General features: G+C 29.2%; 4 protein-coding genes across 4 annotated transcripts; 1 reads left to right on the top strand and 3 right to left on the bottom strand.

Moving 5' to 3' along the window:
• Positions 1 to 1,352: 1,352 nt before the first annotated feature.
• On the bottom strand, positions 1,353 to 4,101 carry LOC123294348 (zinc finger protein 555-like). The gene has a single exon (XM_044875477.1). It carries the CDS (start codon positions 4,099 to 4,101, stop codon positions 1,396 to 1,398), a length of 2,706 nt encoding a protein of 901 aa, XP_044731412.1. The 3' UTR covers positions 1,353 to 1,395.
• A 1,683-nt stretch (positions 4,102 to 5,784) lies between these two features.
• On the top strand, positions 5,785 to 9,529 carry LOC123294332. Its single transcript, XM_044875475.1, has 3 exons — positions 5,785 to 6,035; positions 7,405 to 8,032; positions 9,489 to 9,529. The coding sequence occupies exons 1-3, from the start codon at positions 5,820 to 5,822 to the stop codon at positions 9,527 to 9,529; spliced, it is 885 nt and encodes a 294-aa protein (XP_044731410.1). The 5' UTR covers positions 5,785 to 5,819.
• A 2,839-nt stretch (positions 9,530 to 12,368) lies between these two features.
• Positions 12,369 to 14,380, bottom strand: LOC123294320 (zinc finger protein 84-like). Its single transcript, XM_044875471.1, has 2 exons — positions 14,275 to 14,380; positions 12,369 to 14,154 (listed from the first exon to the last, which is right to left on the bottom strand). Exons 1-2 carry the CDS (start codon positions 14,378 to 14,380, stop codon positions 12,464 to 12,466), a joined length of 1,797 nt encoding a protein of 598 aa, XP_044731406.1. The 3' UTR covers positions 12,369 to 12,463.
• Positions 14,381 to 16,217: 1,837 nt separating this feature from the next.
• LOC123294309 (zinc finger protein 2 homolog) lies at positions 16,218 to 19,098 on the bottom strand. The gene is made up of 2 exons (XM_044875462.1): positions 18,230 to 19,098; positions 16,218 to 17,006 (listed from the first exon to the last, which is right to left on the bottom strand). Exons 1-2 carry the CDS (start codon positions 19,007 to 19,009, stop codon positions 16,218 to 16,220), a joined length of 1,569 nt encoding a protein of 522 aa, XP_044731397.1. The 5' UTR covers positions 19,010 to 19,098.
• Positions 19,099 to 19,753: the final 655 nt, after the last annotated feature.

Below are 19,753 nucleotides of genomic sequence, written 5' to 3'. Positions count from 1 at the left end.
ACTGTCTGTCAAAAAAGTTTTTTTTAGTAATGTGGTTTAATAACAACATTACTCCAAAAAAATTAATTGTTTAATTACCTTGTTTATACTAACTCTGCATCGATTCTTGATCTTTTTACTTTATTATATTATAAATATAATAAAGTATTGTGATCGAAAAAAAAATCAATATCGGGGTTTCAACGGAAATACACGTTTTGAGGGTCCCTGATTCCAAAAAAGTGGTTTTTAAAAAATGTTGCGTCCGTCGGTATGTCTGTTACCAAGCTTGAGCCTTGGTAACAGACAGACATTTTCAACCGATTTTTCTCAAACTCGGTACATAGGTTCAGTTTGGTCATAATTCCAGACGATTTTTTCATTTTTTCCCTAGGCCTTTTTTCAAGGGTACTTCCCTCTAGGCTAAAACAGGATTTTTGGGGTTTTCTCAAAAACGATTTCGATTAAACTAGGCACAAGGCTAGACCTTAAGGTGTTCCTAGGATTGGTATAAGCCACATATCCGGGAAAATTCGAGAAGGGCCACACCCTTGGGAAAACCTTTCCAAATACAGGAAAATGGGATTTTCTAGAGAGAGGCTGAGGGGACAGCAGTGAAACTTCGTATCAGGGTTTATATCAACAAGGTCCTAGGTTTGATATAACTCCCCTCTGGGACCCCTGTAGCCGTGGAGCCGGAGGGGATGAAATCGTCAAAAGTGGTCAAATCAACCCTACCCAAAATTTATCAAATATTATTTAAAATGTCTTTTTAAGTAACTTTTGTAACTTGGTAATCTTTGCTTAACCTCACCCTTACTAAACTACATCCTTCTAAAGATCGTATTAAATCCAATAAATACCTAAGCCTGTTCCTCATTACTTGTTTTTAAATAATTCTTACAATTGGCTGCTTTCAATAAAAATATTACAAGAATAATAAATTTTATAATATATTAAAGTCTTGTCCGATGTTTCGGACCGTTTATTTTAATTTTATTAACTTCCAGAAAATTTAGTAGGTATAATAAAATCCGAACAAAATGAAGATTTTAATTTCGATAGTGTGTATATGAATTTTAATGTAGTTATTTACCAATTATTACACAAATCACTAAAAATATTTATATTAAAGAAATTATTAGGCAGTTATTTATATTCTTCATTTCATTATGTTTCTTCGAAATAATTTGTCTTGGTAATCTAAAAGGGAAACTCGGATATAAAGTTCCGAGGGATTCATGGTAATAAAATAAAGACTTTTATGCAATATGAAACGATTTTAATTGATATACTTTTTTACATATAAAAATATTTTTTTAAATACAATTGTATTCCCCAAACATAGAAGACTCTCATATGGAAATCAGGAATAACTTCAATATCGACATATCGAAATAGGAATATACTACTGGTTTATATATCTAAGCCACTTGAATGAATTTTCATGTGATTAACCAAACCATTTTTCTTTCTGAAAGATTCATCACACTTATTACAGGCATACGGTCTTTTACCCTCATGTTTTCTCATATGTGATTGTAAAGAAAATTTTGCAAAAAATCCCATTTCACAAATTGTACACTTATGAGGTCTTTCATTATTATGTACGTTTCGTATATGTTGATTAAGATGTGATTTCAATTTATATTTGCTCTCACAAAATGTACACTCATGTCGTTTAACTGTTGAATGAACGCATTCCATGTGTTTTGCTAAATAACCAGGTTCAGCTAATACTTTATTACATATTGGACAAATAACTCTTTTTCCAATACCATCCTCTGGATGTTGAAGTTTCATATGTTTTTGTAAGCAGTATTCAGAAGTATATATTTTTGAACACACCGGACATTTATTCTCGGATTTAGCATGCGATTTTAAATGTATTTTAAGATATTTAACATGTTTACCACAAATAAAACATACTTGAGAATCGATATCAGTTTGCGCTGCTGTCTGTTCTACTTCCTCGGGATTTTTACCCATGTTCGCATGTTGTAAACGAATATGACGTTTTAAATTTTGTTGTGCATTATAAGTTTTATCACAGTATGAGCATTTAAACAGTTCTGAATCAACATGTTTTTTTTTATGTTGCTTTAATTTAAAAGACAGCACAAATTTTTCTCCACAAACATCGCATACGTAATTTTTTTCTTTACGTCTGTGAAATGTTTGTTCGTGCCGCTTTAATTGTATCGGATGTATAAATTTTTTTAAACATATTTTACATTCAAGATGATCTTGAACGTTTTTATGAGCAATACGAACATGTTTTTTTAATGTCTCCAATGTTGTATAAGTTCTATCACAGTTCATGCAAGAGAATGATCCTTGTTTGTAATGTTGAATTCGATGTTGTCTGAAACTTAATTTAGTTGAAAATTTTTCACCGCAATCATTGCATACGCGTTCCACTTCATTGTGAGCTTCTTGCTCATGACGTTCCATTAGTAAGGGATGTGGAAATTTTTTTGAACATTTAGTGCATTCAACGGGCTTTGCATCATCATGTGCCGTACTATAATGTTTCCCTAATGCATTTAATTTTACAAAAACATTTGAGCATAAATCACAATGATATGATGGACCATAAGAATGACGTGCTAAGTGTCCATTTAAACTTCTTATAGAATAAAAACCTTCATCACAGAGTGTACAAAAATGTGAATATTCGAAACCGACAATACTCTTAGCATGAGTTTTAACGTGCGCGAGTAAGTTTTCACGCGTAGAGAAATTTCGTTTACATATATTACAAACTAATTCGTCTAATTTACATGGTTTATCCGCACATAAGAATTCATACATTGATTTTGCTAATTCAGTTGTGTCTTGATTCAATTCGGCCTTATTGTTGCCGTCCTTTGCATCTAAATGGTTTTTTTTATGTTGCTTTAATTTAATGGACGCCATAAATTTCTCACCACAAACATCACATGTGTAGTTTGTTTCTGTACGACTGTGAAATAATTGTTCGTGACGCTTTAATTGTATCGGATGTACAAATTTTTTCAAACATTTGTTGCATTCGAGATAAGCTCGCACGTTTTTATGTGCAATACGAACGTGTTTCCTTAATGTTGCCAATCTTGTGTAAGTTTTATCACAATTCATGCAAGAGAATATTCCTTGTCTGTAATGTTTAAGACGATGTTGTCTAAAACTTAATTTAGTTGAAAATTTTTCACCGCAGTCATTACATACACGTTCCACTTCATTGTGAGCTTCTTGCTCATGACGTTCCACCAGTAAGGGGTGAACAAATTTTTTTGAACATTTAGTGCAATCAACTGGTTTTGCATTATGTGTCGTGCTATAATGTTTCGCAAATGCATCTAGTTTTATGAAAACTTTTGGGCATAAATCACAGCGATATGATGGACCATAGGAATGAACTCTCATGTGTCCATTTAAGCTACTTAGCGAATAAAATCCTTCATCACAAAGTGGACAAATGTGTGAATATTGAAAACCGTCAATACTTTTAGCATGAGTTTTAACGTGTTTGAGTAAATTTTCACGCGTAGAGAAATTTCGATTACACATATTACAAACTAAATCGTCTAATTTAATACATGGCTTATCCGCACATAAAAATTCATACATTGATTTCACTAACTCGATTTTCTTTTGATTTAATTCATCCTTTTTGTTTTCCTCCTCAACGTCATTAATTTTCTTTTGATTAGGGTCATTTTCATTTTTATTATCCCAATTTTCATCAATTTCAGGCGATTTCAATTTCTCAACTACATTAATTTGTTCAAATTCGATTTTCTTTTGATTCAATTCATGTTCATTGTCCCAATTTTCATCAATTTCTTTTTTAATAGTTTGTCCAGACTCATCTTCTTGTCTGAATAAAACTAAATTTTCATCGAAATTGCTTCTCAAATCTAGTTTAGTTTTATTCGATTGATTTGTTTTTGAAAGTAGATCGTACAATATTTTCTCAGATAATATAAATTTTTGCTTGAAATCATACGAAATGCGTAATTGTGATAAACATTCTGTACATATTTGTTGTGGTAAGTTATCGGTTTGTAATTTTTTGAATCTTGAAATACATTTTATGATAATCATCATTTGATTTTCATCATTTGTTAAACTTGTCATATTTTCTTTCGATATTAAACATATTCGGCATATTATATTAAAATCTTCAATATTTAAATGATTCATTTTTGAATACTTATTAACTTTTTTACTTTTTGGAAGGACACTCCTCTGTTATTAAAACTCCTTCAAAATTTTTAGTTTTTACCAAAGAGGATAGGATGGAGGAGAGCAGCCCATATGAGCCATGGATGTAGGAATATTTTAAAAGGGATAGAGTATAACCGAGTGGAGTGAGTCTCACTCAGGGGGAAGAGGTAGGATATCATTGTGCCTACTCTCTATGGCAGTTAACTAGGCGCATGCTGAAAGTATGCGCAAAAACTTCAAGTGTTTTTGATTCGTTTGTAAGCATGGAAACATATTTGACATATGGTTAACGTGTGTGGACAACATAAATAAATAATCTTATATTCAAAAGAAAAGTAAAATTTGTAAAGAAAAATGAATACGTGAAGTATTTATGCTTGTTTTAAAACAATTTTTTCAACGATATAAGTAACCTAAACGCAACAATATTTTATTCAATTTAGTGAATATTCAATCTTCAATCCTAGTGTTACGACTATTATAAGTTAACTAATGAAATTCAAAAGAAGGCTTAAGAATGCCTAGAAAATACGTCGATTAATTTTCAATACTAAATTTCAACGTATTATAGAATTTTTAAAATATGAAATTAATGTAAAATTTTATTTGGGGAAATTATTACTTATTTATGTATTGAATTATATACCCGTGAACCTAATCTAAATTTAAATAAGTTTTATTTTTATTATTTTACGAATTATTTACGATATATTCTTTAGGGAATTAGTCGGTCATAGGAATATTAAAGGTATATTCCTTCATCAAAAGGTAATTAGTTAAAAATATTATATTTGTAGTTAATTTCTAAATTGTATTTAAAAAAAAAATATCCATTTAAATTTTCCCGCAATTGAGAGTGCGAACAGCCGCAGCCAATCAAAAGCAGGTATATTGCTTGAGGCAATATGGGTATAGAAATATTAAAATCTAAGAAACACGAAATATTATCGTTCTATTTGAATTTCCAGCAAATAAGAGCCGCAGCCAATCAAAAGTGGGCACATTGCTTCCCCCCTGAGTGATACATCCCCCTCGCCTAAAGTAGGACTTCATACTACATCCCTACTATAATTACTAGATTCTTGATATGAGCTAATGTAAAATCGTGGTATACGAGTTTCAGCGCCTCTACCGAGTAAGGCTTTTAAACTTAATAGATAATAGTCGCCCTCGCAAAGTAGTCAAACTTAATAGTCATACCCGCAAAGGCCGACAAACTTAATAGTTGATCGCCACAGACTCCAGATGTCACTATGTATTATATTCCTGCTCCTTCTCTATCCTATACTCTTTGGTTTATTTATCGAGTCAGTTCGTCTACCCTACCCTCGGAGAGGATGCAAAAACGCGCATTAAAGTATTCTGTGACGCCATCTTTGATATACATATTTTTGCTGTGCATTATAATCTTTACCGATATATTCTTTCTAATTTACATCAAAGAACTTTACTGATCAGTTTTGAATATACTTACATCCGTGTTTTTATATTTATTTTGATTTAAAAAAATTTTTTAGTTATTAATTTAAGCATTTAAAGTTTAACACCGTTTGAAAAGCTGAGAATGTGCCGCCATGTTGCTGTGAAGTCACGATGCACGTTTACATTTCGGAGCATACGGCTTTAACATGGAACTCGGTGAAAATAGTCAAAATCTTCGCGGAAAAAGTTCGTACAAGTATTGTTTTGTACCCCAATGCAAAAACACATCGAAAAGCACCCCAGAAAAGCTGTTTATTTCGGTGCCCAAAGGAGATAAACGAGCTAAATGGGTAAAACAAGTTCGATACCCATTGGATGTTTCAGCAACATCACGATTGCATTGTTGTGAAGATCACTTTGACGTAAGTATTTATTTATTTATTATTATAAAAATGGCATTTCTTAACAAATTCATTTTTCTCAATTTTTTTTTTATTTAAAAAAGTGCATAAATGTAAACATAACCTCTAAAATTGCCCTGCTCTGCGGCGTGTTATTTGTAAAACCGACGATATTTAGTGGAATTAAATAACAAAAATCAGATCAAACATTTAAAATCGGAAATGAAAATCTTGAAAAAAATGAAAATTGGGACACGAAAGTTAACTTGGAAAACAAAACATTAATCGTGAAATGAATCTAAACTGAAATCTTAAAACCATAAAACCGAATAATCAACCAAAATTAAATAATTATAATATGGAACTTAAAAAATGGTTTTTGTTTTCTTTTATGGTGGGATGTCGAAGATTAAAAAGTTAGTTTGTTAAACAAATTTGCAATTTATATCAAAAGTAAGAGTATAATAAATTTATATTATTAATTAATAAAATCCCTTGGCATATTTGGTTTTTTAAACAATTAATTGTCGTTATTATGAAATGCGAAGTAACAATTTACTCGAACTCTTTAATGCGACGGTACCAGTGTACCAACCATAGTCGAACGTATCAATGAAAATCAGAAAATGTTTAAATATATCCGGTTATATCTCCGAAATCGTGTAGTAAAAATGAATTTTGTCAAGCTTTTTGAAATTCTCATTAATTGAATCAAATGTTAGCAGTTTTTTTGAAAAAATCTGACATTTTCTTCGCCTGCAGTTGATTAAAATGTCAGTTTCTTAACCTTTTCTTTCCTGTTCGCCGTAAGACTATAGAAAAAATTCAAACTTCAAATTTAAATATCTTCTTTGTTAAGTAGTCAATAGATGTCAAATTTTAACAGCAGGTGTAAAAAGATGACATTGAATAGTTTAAAAAAATTTTTTTCATCATTCTTATTTAATTTTATTATTTTTCGATAAATCTTTTATTTTGAAAGAAACCAAGTACACTTTTTAAGGAAATTATTCTGTCGATTTCTTCATACATTCTGTTTCAAAACCCGCCAAGTCCCCAGTTTTAGTTTCAAAATCCGCCAAAAAAGTTACAAATTAATTTATTCAATAATTAAATCTGAGTAAACACGCAAATTTCAATAGTTTTTGATAACTATTCAAGTAGAAAGTTTTTGACATTTTTCTCTTACTTTATTGTGTAAAACACGTTTAACGTAATTCTTCACAATCAGAAAATATGGATTTGGCGGGTTTTGCATCTAAGCTCTTCGAATAATCTTGACAACAAAAAATGTTCATTAAAAATGGCTGCCAATAAATTATGAGAAACAGTATTGTAAAATTTGTACCTGTATAAAATGAAGAAAATAATTATTTGACTTTTTTTTCAGTTGCAAAACGACTTGAAAAACTATATGAGGGTGAAGCTTGATCCGAATGCGAACATTCTCTTGAAGGATGATGTCCTGCCAACGTTTTTCGACTGCCAAAGTGACCGAAAAAGAGCATGGACCTCAACAGAAAGACCAGGGGCCAAAAAATTACGTCACGCAAGAACGTTAGCAGAAATTGAAGAAGACCTTGCACGCTCAATTTCTTTAACGTCCGCTGGAGCTGTTGGTGAAACGACGGTCGACGAGTCAACGACGGCTTCCTCAACATCTGATTTTTTTCCGCTTGACACTTCCGGTTCTTCTGCAATCACCGAGGTTGGGACCAGAAGCTTAGATGTTCACTTAATCATTGAAGAAAAGATTAAACTTGAAAAACAACTTAATACAGAACTCATAATTAAAGAGGAAATATTAGAAGACAGTGATGTTAAAATGGAAATTAAAGGAATTACAGAAGTTCGCGAAGATAGTTTTTCAATGGAATGTGGACCAATTAAGAATGAAGTTCTGGAAGATAGTGTTACAATGGAATATGTAGGAATTAAATGTGAAAAACTAGAAATAAAATCTGAACGAAGTGAATTAGAACCAGAGCAAGTTTATAATGAAGAAAAACAATATTCATGTGATCAAACATTTAATAATAGTAATCATTTAATTGAAAATAAACGGGATCGTTGTGGTGAAAAATCATTTTCATGTGATATTTGTAATAAAACATTCAATTATAAGCAAGGTTTAGTTGAACATATACAAATTCACACTGAAGAAAAATCATTTTCATGTAATTTTTGTGAAAAATTATTTAAAACTAAAAGGTATTTAGATAAACATAAATTAATTCATAGGGAAGAAAAAAAATTTACGTGCGATATTTGTAATAAAACATTTCGACAACAAACTCATTTAGTTAGTCACAAACGGGTTCATAGTGGTGAAAGACCATTTTCATGTGATATTTGTAATAAATCGTTTCCTTCACGTGGTAATTTAAGTAAACATAAACAAATTCATAGTGAAAAAGGTTTTTCGTGTGATTTTTGTAATAAAACATTCAATTATAAGCAAGTTTTAGTTGAACATATACGAACGCACACGGGAGAAAAACCATTTTCATGTGATTTATGTGAAAAATCATTTAAAACTAAAAGGTGTTTATATAAACATAAATTGACTCATACGGGGGGAAAAAAATTTACATGTAATATTTGTAACAAAAAATTTAGTACAAAAACTCATTTTGTTGATCATAAAAGTATTCATAGTGGTGAAAAACCATATTCATGTGATATTTGTAATAAAACATTTCATTTTCGAGCTAATTTAAATAATCATAAACAAATTCATAATGCAGGCGGACTATTTTCATGTAAATTTTGTAATAAAACATTCGGTTATAAACAAACTTTAGCTCAACATATACGAATTCACACTGGTGAGAAACCATTTTCATGTGATTTTTGTGATAAAACATTTCGTCAACTTAATAATTTAAATTCTCATAAACGGTTGCACAGTGGTGAAAAGCCATTTTCATGTGTTATTTGTAATAAAAATTGTACCACACAAACGGCTCTAACCATACATGAACGAATTCATAGTGCAGAAGAACTGTTTTCTTGTGATATTTGTAATGCAAAATTCAAATATAAACAAGTTTTAGTTCAACATAAACGAATTCACACCGGAGAGAAACCATTTGCATGTGATATTTGTAATAAAACATTTACTTTGCAAGGTAGTTTAGTTCAACATCAACGTATTCATAGTGGAGAGAAACCATTTTCATGTGACATCTGTAATAAAAGATTTACTCAGAAAAATAATTTAATTGATCATAAACGAATTCATACGGGAGAAAAACCATTTTCATGTGATTTTTGTGATAAACCATTTAAAAATAAGAATGGTTTAGTTATACACAAACGAATTCATACCGGAGAGAAACCATTTTCATGTGATATTTGTAATAAACCATTTAGTCAGAAAAGTCATTTAGTTCAACATCAAAGGGTCATTCATAATAAAGAATGATCATTTTTAATTTAGTGCTGTAATAGATAATTTTAAAATGTATCTAGATATAGATACAGGATACAGGTTTTATGAATCTAGATACTGAATATTTGGATATATTTAAGGATACTTTTTGAATTTGGAAAATTAAAAACTATTAGTTAAATCATTATTTTTATTCTATAAATTTTTAATTCATTTACATACCCTGGTGGAAAAAATCATCGAAGATAAGTTTTAAAAAATCTTAGAAACTCTTAAGACTTTTTAAGAAATATTCTTAAAAAGTCCTAAGACTTATTCTTTCTTCAAATATTTTTCCCACCAGGGTATTTTTAATAAATTATTGGACTTTATAAAAAAAAAATACAAGTTCCATATGAAATATTAAAAAAAGAAATGTTATTGGGTTGAAATCTTTGAAATTTTCCACAGTAGGGAATATTCATGAAATTTAAATTTGGTTCAAATATTTTTTTTCCGTAACTTTATTGACTGGACACTTCAACTAAACCATTATTTTAGTAATTAATCACTTTTTAATTACTTAAAATTAATTAATAAAAGTACAAATTCAGTGAGGGCATTTAAAAATTTTTAAAACGGAAATTCAAATTTTTATACGGACGTGACATCATATTACGGGCTTGTCAAATTTGTTGAAATACTGTATGATATTAATTACTTACATTTTATATGGTATTTCATTAAATTATACTATTCTACGGCTTTTTATTAAAAAACTTAATAATAACGAGTGTAAATTCTGTGTTGTAAATTCATTTTTTCAAAGTGTAAATTATACATTGAACTGTCACCAATTGACAGATCACGTACTTATACGTCATCAACAGAGAACGCCAAAAAACTGCGTTTAAATATCTCAAAATTATTATGTATTTTAATTATTTTTTTACACTTAAATACAGCATTTTTAAGCAATATTTATATTTTTTACTTTGTTATAACGGTGTAAACAATGAATTTAAAATATAAAAAAAATACATGAATATTCCCTGTTGTTTATTTGGTTGTGAAAACTTCGCCCTAACAAATCGATCACTCAGAGGACGGGGCTTGATCCTAACTTTCCTTTTTTGGGAGGCATACTTCAAATAAAGAAAAAATTCAAATTAAAGTTCTAACTGATTTTATTGTACACTTGCTTGTTTTTTCCTTCGACTTTCTAGCTTCAAAATTGACCGAGATATGCCAATTTTAAAATGGTGCATTTTTTGCTCATTCAATCAAATAAATTATCAGGAAATTATTGTGTAAAACAGAGGAAGAAAATATAAGATGTATCTAAAATTTCGTCAACAATTCAACAATAAATACATTTTCATGTTTGTTTTGAGTTTTAATTACCTTAAAGCAGTTGTTCCTAGAATTCCAGGGAAAAAATCAAATTCAAGCATTTTTACGATTCAAGTAGATAACGAGTGCGTTGGCAGAGATATAGTGAAAAACTTATAATTTTTCTTTAAAGGAAAATAGTTTCATTTCATTGAGTTACGGAGTTATTAACTTTAACTTAATAAATGGGTTAAGTTACACCCAAAGTTTTGCCCTTATTTGCGCCCTCACGGATAAACAATGATGTTAAAAAAAAGTTTCATTTATATTTTGTTTATTTTTTAGGCACTTTTTATACCATGTATATATGAAATATACATAGTATATTAAGTTTAGTCCCAAGTTTGTAACGCTTAAAAATAATGATGCTAGGAAAAAAATTTTGTCATAGGTGTTCATAAAATCACCTAATTAGTCCATTTCCGGTTGTCCGTCCGTCTGTGGACACGATAACTCAAAAACGAAAAAAGATATCGAGCTGAAATTTTTACAGCGAACTCAGGACGTAAAAAGTGAGGTCAAGTTCGTAAATGAGCATCATAGGTCAATTGGGTCCGTAGGACCCATCTTGTAAACCGTTAGAGATAGAACAAAAGTTTAAATGTAAAAAATGTTCCTTATCAAAAATTTAACAACTTTTGTTTGAAACATTTTTTCGTAAACATCATTGTTTACCCGTGAGGGCGCCAATTAGGCGGAAATTTTATAATATGTACTATTCGCTCCGTGCGTGAGTTTCGTTTCCATGACAACGATACACTACTTTAATTATAGAATTGTATGGATGCATATATAATTGAATGGATTGCATTGAAAACTTACATTTAAAATTTAATATTCTTGTTTCACAAATTTAAATAAATAATTATGATAATTTACATTTGAAAAATAATATTTGTACAATTTGATTTCTTATTTTCACAATTTTTAATGCATTAAGTTTAATTAATTAGTGTTTTTCAATCATTTTAATTTGACAGTTTCTATATCATTAACATGTAAAGAATTGCAAATTAGTCATAACAGCCCCCTTTATCTCCAAAATTTTTCACTTAAAGCGCTGGCATCGATTTTATTATCCCTACCATGACTACGCACACAACGAATACTTGATTATCAGTTATGTATGTGTAATGTGATAAAGAAATCAACACTGACTATGCATGGTATTTCAACAATTAACTCAGTAAATTGTTTGTTTTCACTTGTTTACTTTTAAACTTTTTATGTTCTGATCACGTTATAAACATTTTAACTTGATATCTTTTTGTTTTTGAATTATCGGGGTCACAGTCATTGTTTTTAACTGATCTGCCTGTTTAATATCTGTCTTTAAAATGCTTATATCATCCGTATTTCTTGATCGATTTTAATTTTAATTTCACTTTTTATCATCTGGCTTTCGGTTTTTTTCATAATTTCCCAATTAATTAAACTTGTTGAATTAGAAATTTTGAAAATAAAAGACGATATTGCATAAATAATATTTATTAAATATAAATTAACATAATTATTTAAATTTGTTAGAAAATAGTATTCAATTTTCAATGTTAGACATATACAGAATCCATATAAACTTATAAGTCCATCCATACACGTATAGTAAGTAATGTACCGTTATAATGAATGGTAACTTAATTTATGCACGGGGCAAATAAGCCCCCTTAAGTTAGCCCGTACTGTTTTATGTACCTAAGTCACTTGAATGAATTTTCATATGATTATCCAAATCATTCTTGTTTTTAAAAGATTCATCACACGTATCACAAACATACTGTCTTTTACCCTCATGTGTTCTTATATGTTTTTTTAAACTAGATTTTCTAAAAAATGCCATTTTACAAATTGTACATTCATTAGGTTTTTCATGATTATGTACACTTCGAATATGTGCATTAAGGTGCGAAATCAATTTATATTTATTTTCACAAAATGGACATTTATGTGGTTTAACTGTTGAATGTACGCATACCATATGTTTTGCTAAATTACTACGTTCAGCTAACGCTTTATTACATATTGGACAGTAAACTTTTTTAACAATACCATCCGCTGGATGTTGAATGCGCATATGCTGTCGTAAAATGTATTTCGATGTATATATTTTTGAACATACTAAACACTTAATACTTTTTCTATTATGTGAATTTAAATGTACGCTTAAATTTTTCACATCTTTACCGCAAATAAAACACATTTCAGAATATCGTCCATAACGCGGCCAATTTTCTACTACTGCTTCCGAATTCAACGAATTTTTTGGATGTTTACAACGTAGATGTTTGTTTAATTCACCTCGTCTTTTATAATTTTTATCACAGTACGAGCAGTTAAACGATCGTGAATCTGAATGTTTTATTTTGTGTAAGTCTAAGAATGCTTTCGATAAAAATTTCTCATCGCAAATATTACATATGTAGTTTTTTTCTTCAGAACTGTGAAATGTTTGTTCGTGACGTTCGATTTCAACAAGATTTACAAAATTTTCCACACATGATTTACATTCAAGAGGCACTTGAGCATTTTCATGCACCACACGTACATGTTTTCTTAATGTCTCCAATGTTGTAAAACTTTTATCACAATCTATACAAGTTAATCGTTTACTAAAATGCTTAAAACGATGTTGTTTGAAACTTAATTTAGTTGAAAATTTCTCCCCGCAATCTTCACATACATGTTCCACTTCATTGTGAGCTTCTTGCTCATGACGTTCCACCAGTAAAGGATGTGAAAATTTTTTGGAACACTTTGTACAATCAACTGGTTTTGCATTATGTTCCGTGCGATTATGTTTCCCCAATGCATTTAGTTTTGCAAAAACTTTTGAGCATAAATCGCAGTGATATGATGGTCCTGTAGAATGGGATGTTACATGTTGAGCTAAGCCTCTATTAGAAAAAAATCCTTCACCACAAAGTTTACAAGAGTATGAATATTCGGCACCCTTAACATGGGTTTTAATGTGTTTCACTAGTTTTGAACGAGCCGAGAATGTTTGATTACATATATTACAAATTATATCGATTAATTTGTTTGATGGTTTTGATAAAAACTCAATCATTGATTTCGCCAATTCAGTTTCCTCTTCATTCAATTCATTCTTATTTTTATCACTATTTTCCGAAAATTCGACTTCCTTTTTGTCCCATTCATCATCACTTTTATCGTCCTCAATTTCATTTTTTAAATTTTCTGAATCTACATACGTAAGTTCAATTTCATTTCCATCACTGTAAGACGGATTATCATCGTCTACAATATAAAAAGCGTATTTAGTATTATCAAAATTGATATCTTTATCAGGCGTACTTTCAATCTGCCCGGAATCATTTTCATGTTTTAATAAATTTTTATTTGAATCATTTTTCGAATCTAGTTCGATTTTATTCGATTTATTTATTTTTGGTAATATATCGTATAATATTTTCAAAGAAAATATACATTTTTGCTTGAAATCATACGAATTGCGTAATTTTATTAAACATTCTATACATATTTGTTGTGGAAATTTATCTGTTCGTAATGTTTCAAATTCCGAAATATATTTTTCTAACATGCATTTAAACATATGGTAATCATCATTTGACAAATATGTCATATTTTCTTTTGAAATTAAACAGACTCGACATATTATATTAAAATCATCAGTATTTAAAATATTACAATTCATTTTTGAGTATTTGATATTTTAACATTTCTAGCAGTACACTCCACTTTTATTTAAATTACATCAATACCAACTTTTGATTTAGTAAGGTTTATTTCCGTTAGGTTCTTTGAATATTTATTATGGAACTGGCATTTATTATCCTTCTCAATCTTCTTTGAAAGGTGGTTCTCACTCTATTGCCAAATCCATTTAGTATAATACTATAATTCAAAGGATAAACAACCATAATAGGGAATATTCGTGTATTTTTTTTATATTTTTAATTCATTGTTTACACCGTTATAACAAAGTAAAAAATATAAATACTGCTTAAAAATGCTGTATATAAGTGTAAAAAAATATTTAAAATACATTATAATTTTGAGATATTTAAACGCAGTTTTTTGGCGCTCTCTGTTGATGACGTATAAGTACGTGATCTGTCAATTGGTGACAGTTCAATGTATAATTTACACTGTAAAAAAATGAATTTACAACACAGAATTTACACTCATTATTATTTATTTTTGTAATCAAAAGCTGTAGAATAGTATGATTTAATGAAATACCATATAAAATGTAAGTAATTAATATCATACAGTATTGTCAACAAATTTGACATGGCCGTACTATGATGTCACGTCCGTATAAAAATTTGAATTTCCGTTTTAGAAATTTTTAAATGCCCTCACTAAATTTGTACTTTTATTAATTAATTTTAAGTAATTAAAAAGTGATTAATTACTAAAATAATGGTTTAGTTGAAATTTCCAGCCATATTTGAACCAAATTTAAATTTTATGAATATTCCCTATTATTGTGATCAATTTGGAGAATTTATGGAGAAAAATTTCATGTGTTTTATCTTTGTTTATTAGAATACAAGAAATAAATAAAGAATTTTCACGTTGTTAAAAGGTATGGAAAATAAAAAACATGATAAAAATATTAAAACTATTTTTATTTACTTGCATAATAATTCATTCATATTTTTTGACTTCTCTGTTTTTTATAGCCAAGATTTATATTAAAAAAAATTGATAAAACCAGTCAAATAAATAAAATGGAAATTAATACCCTATTCTGAATAAATTATTTTTACGACCAAAAAATATTTGACGAGATAATTCGAACACATATATCAAGGTATACTTAGTTTAGCCCCAAGTTAGTAACGTCTAAAAAAGTTTATGCTACGAACATAATTTTCGCATAGGTGCTCATAAAATCACCTAATTAATCCATTTCCTCCCGTCTGTCTATAACTCAAAAACGAAAACAGATATCAAGCTGAAATTTTTATAGCGTGCTTAGGACGTAAAAAGTGAGATCGAGTTCGTAAATGAGCCACATATGTCTATGGGTCATGGATCCGTAATCTTCTAATCTCGTAAATCGTTAGAGATAAAACAAAAGTTTGAATGTAAAAAATGTTCCTTAAATAAAAAACTAAACATCTTTTGTTTGAAACATTTTTTTCGTAAACATTATCATTTACCCGCAAGGGTGCAAATTAGGTAAGAAACATTATATAGTATGCATACAGGTATTGTATATATTTTTAATTTATCCGTTACATATGTATGTTTGTTTGTTTGTTTATAGAATATACTATATCAACTGAGGGAGTGAGAAGAACGATTTCGTAATCAACACAATCTCTACATGGTATTTCAACAATTAATTCAATCAATTGTTTGTTTTTACTTGTTTATTATTAATTTTCTATAAGCAACAAAAAAACTTATTGTAGTAAAAAATTAAAAAAAAAAATATCGAAAATATCCTAAGTAGAATGTGATTTCGAGTGCACATATAAATGATTTTTACGGCCAAATGTTTTACCACATACATTACAAGTATGCGGTCGTTCACCTGTATGTGTGATCATATGATCTTCTAAAATATGCTTCGAAAAGAAACCCTTCTTACAAACCGTACAAATATGAGATCGTTCCTCTAAATGAACACTTCGTACATGTTGATTAACATGTGATTTTAATTTATACATTTTACCACAATACGAACACTCGTGCCGTTTAACCGTTATATGTGCAGCGGCCATATGTTTTTTTAAATTACTACGTTCTATTACCGATTTATTACATATTTTACAATAATATTTTTTAACAATACCATCGGATGGATGTCTTGTTTTTATATGTGCATTTAGTTTGTATTTCGTTTTGTATGTTTTCGAACATATTGAACATTTATGATCGGACGTTTGTTTATGCGAAAGTAAGTGTGTACCGATATCTTTAACAGATTTACCGCATACAAAACATAGTGCAGTAGTGTCTTGAACAGTTTTCGTATGTTCGGTAAGCACATGTGTTTTTAAAGCCGATTGGTGTTTATATTTTTTATCACAATAAGTACACGCAAATGGTTTTTCCTTTGAATGATTCGTACGATGCCGCTTTAAATGTGAATTTTGTGCGAATTTTTCACCACAAATATCACATACATGTTCTTTTACGCCGTGGCCACGTTGTTGATGACGTTCCAATTGTAAGGGATGTAAAAATCTTCGTGAACATTCTTCACATTTAACTGGTTTACTCTTGTGTACCTGTAATTTTTAAATCATGAATTAATTGGATTTTCGTATGAACAGTTAAATTACGACTTTTAATTTTAATATAATAAAACAATAATCTACTTTTATGACTCAAAAGATCTTTAAATTGAAATCGATTATTTGCCAACCCTAGTGGTTTTGATGACCCGGAAACTCGGAGTTTCTGTGTATTATACTCTTTTGTAGAGTTTTCACTTAGTATAGGTGGATTTTAGACGGCGTTTTTGCCCAGAAAAACAAGTAGTTTTATGTGTATTTGTAACGCAAATTTCCTACGGGGTTTTCGTGAAATATTGCGGATTTTTTGAAGAAGGCCTGCCGGTTTTTTTCATATAAACGGTGTATTGCTGTTGTTTTTCCGAAGTATTTGTGGTGTTTTATCGGCGTTCTCACGGAATATAACAATATTCTCTTCATAGTTCGTAAGAACATCCACAGTACTTCACGTAAACTCCCAAGCTAGCCCTGTTTCGCAGGTTTTGTCGGTTACGCTTAAATCCCTAGGGTGTAACTAAACAAATAACTAAAGTAAGGTAGTATACTAAACTTATATCCCGCTAGAAAATAACTATAGTCTAATAATGTTATAAAAAATAACTAAAGAATTCAATCGGGCTTTGGAGCCTCAGAGTTAGTTTGTACTCTCGAAGCATTTCCAATAGGGTATCGTTAGTCAAAAATAAATCATGAAATTTGAAAAAAGTTAAAATTTATGTCAAAATATACTTAAATATTCTGATTTCGAGTCATAAAAGCACTTTTTTCTTTTAAAATATTAAAATTAATAATCGTAATTTTTAAACTATATATCACGTGATCTAAAACGCGTGTAAGCCCTGCTGTGATGTCATAGCGGTATGAGTCATAGACCATCAATTCGTTCAGTGTAAACAGCTGGGTATAATGTATACATAGATAATAAGTATTTATATTTATTATAATCAGATGTCTGTGAAAATATCTGTCAAAATTATTTGTGTTATTTCATATAGTGATACCCATATTACGTCATCAAATTGGATGCCCGCGTTTTTGACAGTTTAAAAAAGGTTTAAAATTTAATTTAAGTTTTTGGCAAGAAAGCGTGTGTATTTTCCGAAATTTATTTTTGGTGACTTTATATTAGCAAAATCAACATGTAGAAGTACTTTTTCAAAAATAGTGAAATACCCTATTACTCCATACGTAAATATGCTTGTAGTTATTATTCTTACCTTTCTATGATGAATAGCAAATGCGGGTAATTCGAAAAAATCTTTTGAACATAATTCACATTTAAAACTTGGTCCCGTAGAATGTCTTCGCGTATGTCGTTCTAAACTACTTATCCAATAAAATCCTTGATCACATAGCTTACAAAAATGTGAATATTTTTTATCTTTAAGATGTGTTTTAATATGTTTCAGTAATTTCGAACGATGTCGAAATATTCGATTACATATATCACAAGTTAAATCGAGTAATTCACATGATGTATTCGCTAATAATTCTATTTTACATTTTGCTAATTCAAGTTTCTCTTGATCCATTTCCTCATCGTCACTGTTATGCAATGAATTTTTATCATCGTCAACATCAACTAAATCATCATCAAAATTAACAGCATCTTCATCTTTGATTATCAGTGTAGTTTCAATTTGTTCTGTTTCAAGTTTTATCGAATTATGATCCGAGTTTGTTTCCAAATCAAATGTAATTGGTTCAGGTTTTACAATAATTTCACTTGATCGATCCTTTCTTGAAAGAACTTCGTATAATATTTTTACGGATAATACACATTGTTGCTTGAATTGATACGAATTTCTTAATTGCGTTGAACAATCTATACACATTTGTTGTGGAAATTTGTCTGTTGGGTATGTTTCTTGCTTCAAAGTACATTCGTCCAACATTCGAAATTCTTCATTTGTTAAATATAACATATTTTCTTTTGCCATTAAACATATTCGGCATATAACATTAAAATCATTTACAGTTAAAAGATTAGAATTCATTTTATAATTTTTGTATTCATTAATATTTTCAGGAGTACACTCCACTTTGATTAAAACTTGAATTAAATTGTTGAAGATTAAAAAAATGAATTTTTATTTATGACTTAATTTAACTATTTTATTAAAATAATAAGTAATAATAATTTGATTTAGTAAAAATCCTAATAATTTTCTAACAAAAATACGTAATCTATAATCACTCTATTCTTCAGTTCGTGGAAATCATAGAATAATATGTGGAAATGTTTCATATTGATAAATTTGCAGTGTTGCCATTTTGCCAATGCCTAATTGGCTGATTACCCGAAAATAGTTAAAAAGTTACCCGATTTTACCCAAAAACTAATGAAAATGCTTTTTTTAAGTAATTAACTAATTTTTGTGCTTTTGAAAATAGTGCTAAAATGCATTAAATTTGATTTTAAAAAATGTATATGAATCTGTTAAAATTCAATCAAAAATGTAAATAACCAGGTAATATTGAATTAACCGGCGCTCCCGGCAATACTCTCTAAATAGCTAACGTAATTTGGCCCCCCCACAAAATTTTCACCCTTTATTATCATTATTATTATTATATAAAAGTGATAGAATTTTACTTTTGTATAAAAACTTTAATAAGAAAAGAAGAATATCTGTTAATTTGTTTTATGAAAATGTACAATATGCTTTATCATGAAAATTTAAAACATTCTTGTTTGTTTGTTATAAATAAATAAAAATCGTTATTTATTTTAAATTTTG

Source organism: Chrysoperla carnea, chromosome 1 (assembly GCF_905475395.1).
Source record: "Chrysoperla carnea chromosome 1, inChrCarn1.1, whole genome shotgun sequence".
NCBI lineage: Eukaryota > Metazoa > Arthropoda > Insecta > Neuroptera > Chrysopidae > Chrysoperla > Chrysoperla carnea.
This window is presented reverse-complemented; position numbering and strand designations above follow the sequence as displayed.

Excerpts from the sequence above, each read along its gene's own strand:
- LOC123294348 (XM_044875477.1), bottom strand. The coding sequence starts at position 4,101 with ATGACAAGTTTAACAAATGATGAAAATCAAATGATGATTATCATAAAA.
- LOC123294332 (XM_044875475.1), top strand. The coding sequence starts at position 5,820 with ATGGAACTCGGTGAAAATAGTCAAAATCTTCGCGGAAAAAGTTCGTAC. Across the intron at positions 6,036-7,404 it reads GTTGTGAAGATCACTTTGAC|TTGCAAAACGACTTGAAAAA; the intron begins GTAAGTATTTAT and ends CTTTTTTTTCAG. Across the intron at positions 8,033-9,488 it reads TGAAGAAAAACAATATTCAT|ATATAGATACAGGATACAGG; the intron begins GTGATCAAACAT and ends AAATGTATCTAG.
- LOC123294320 (XM_044875471.1), bottom strand. The coding sequence starts at position 14,380 with ATGACATATTTGTCAAATGATGATTACCATATGTTTAAATGCATGTTA. Across the intron at positions 14,155-14,274 it reads TAAATTTCCACAACAAATAT|ATTCGAAAAATGATTCAAAT; the intron begins GTATAGAATGTT and ends AAATCGAACTAG.
- LOC123294309 (XM_044875462.1), bottom strand. The coding sequence starts at position 19,009 with ATGAATTCTAATCTTTTAACTGTAAATGATTTTAATGTTATATGCCGA. Across the intron at positions 17,007-18,229 it reads TTGCTATTCATCATAGAAAG|GTACACAAGAGTAAACCAGT; the intron begins GTAAGAATAATA and ends TAAAAATTACAG.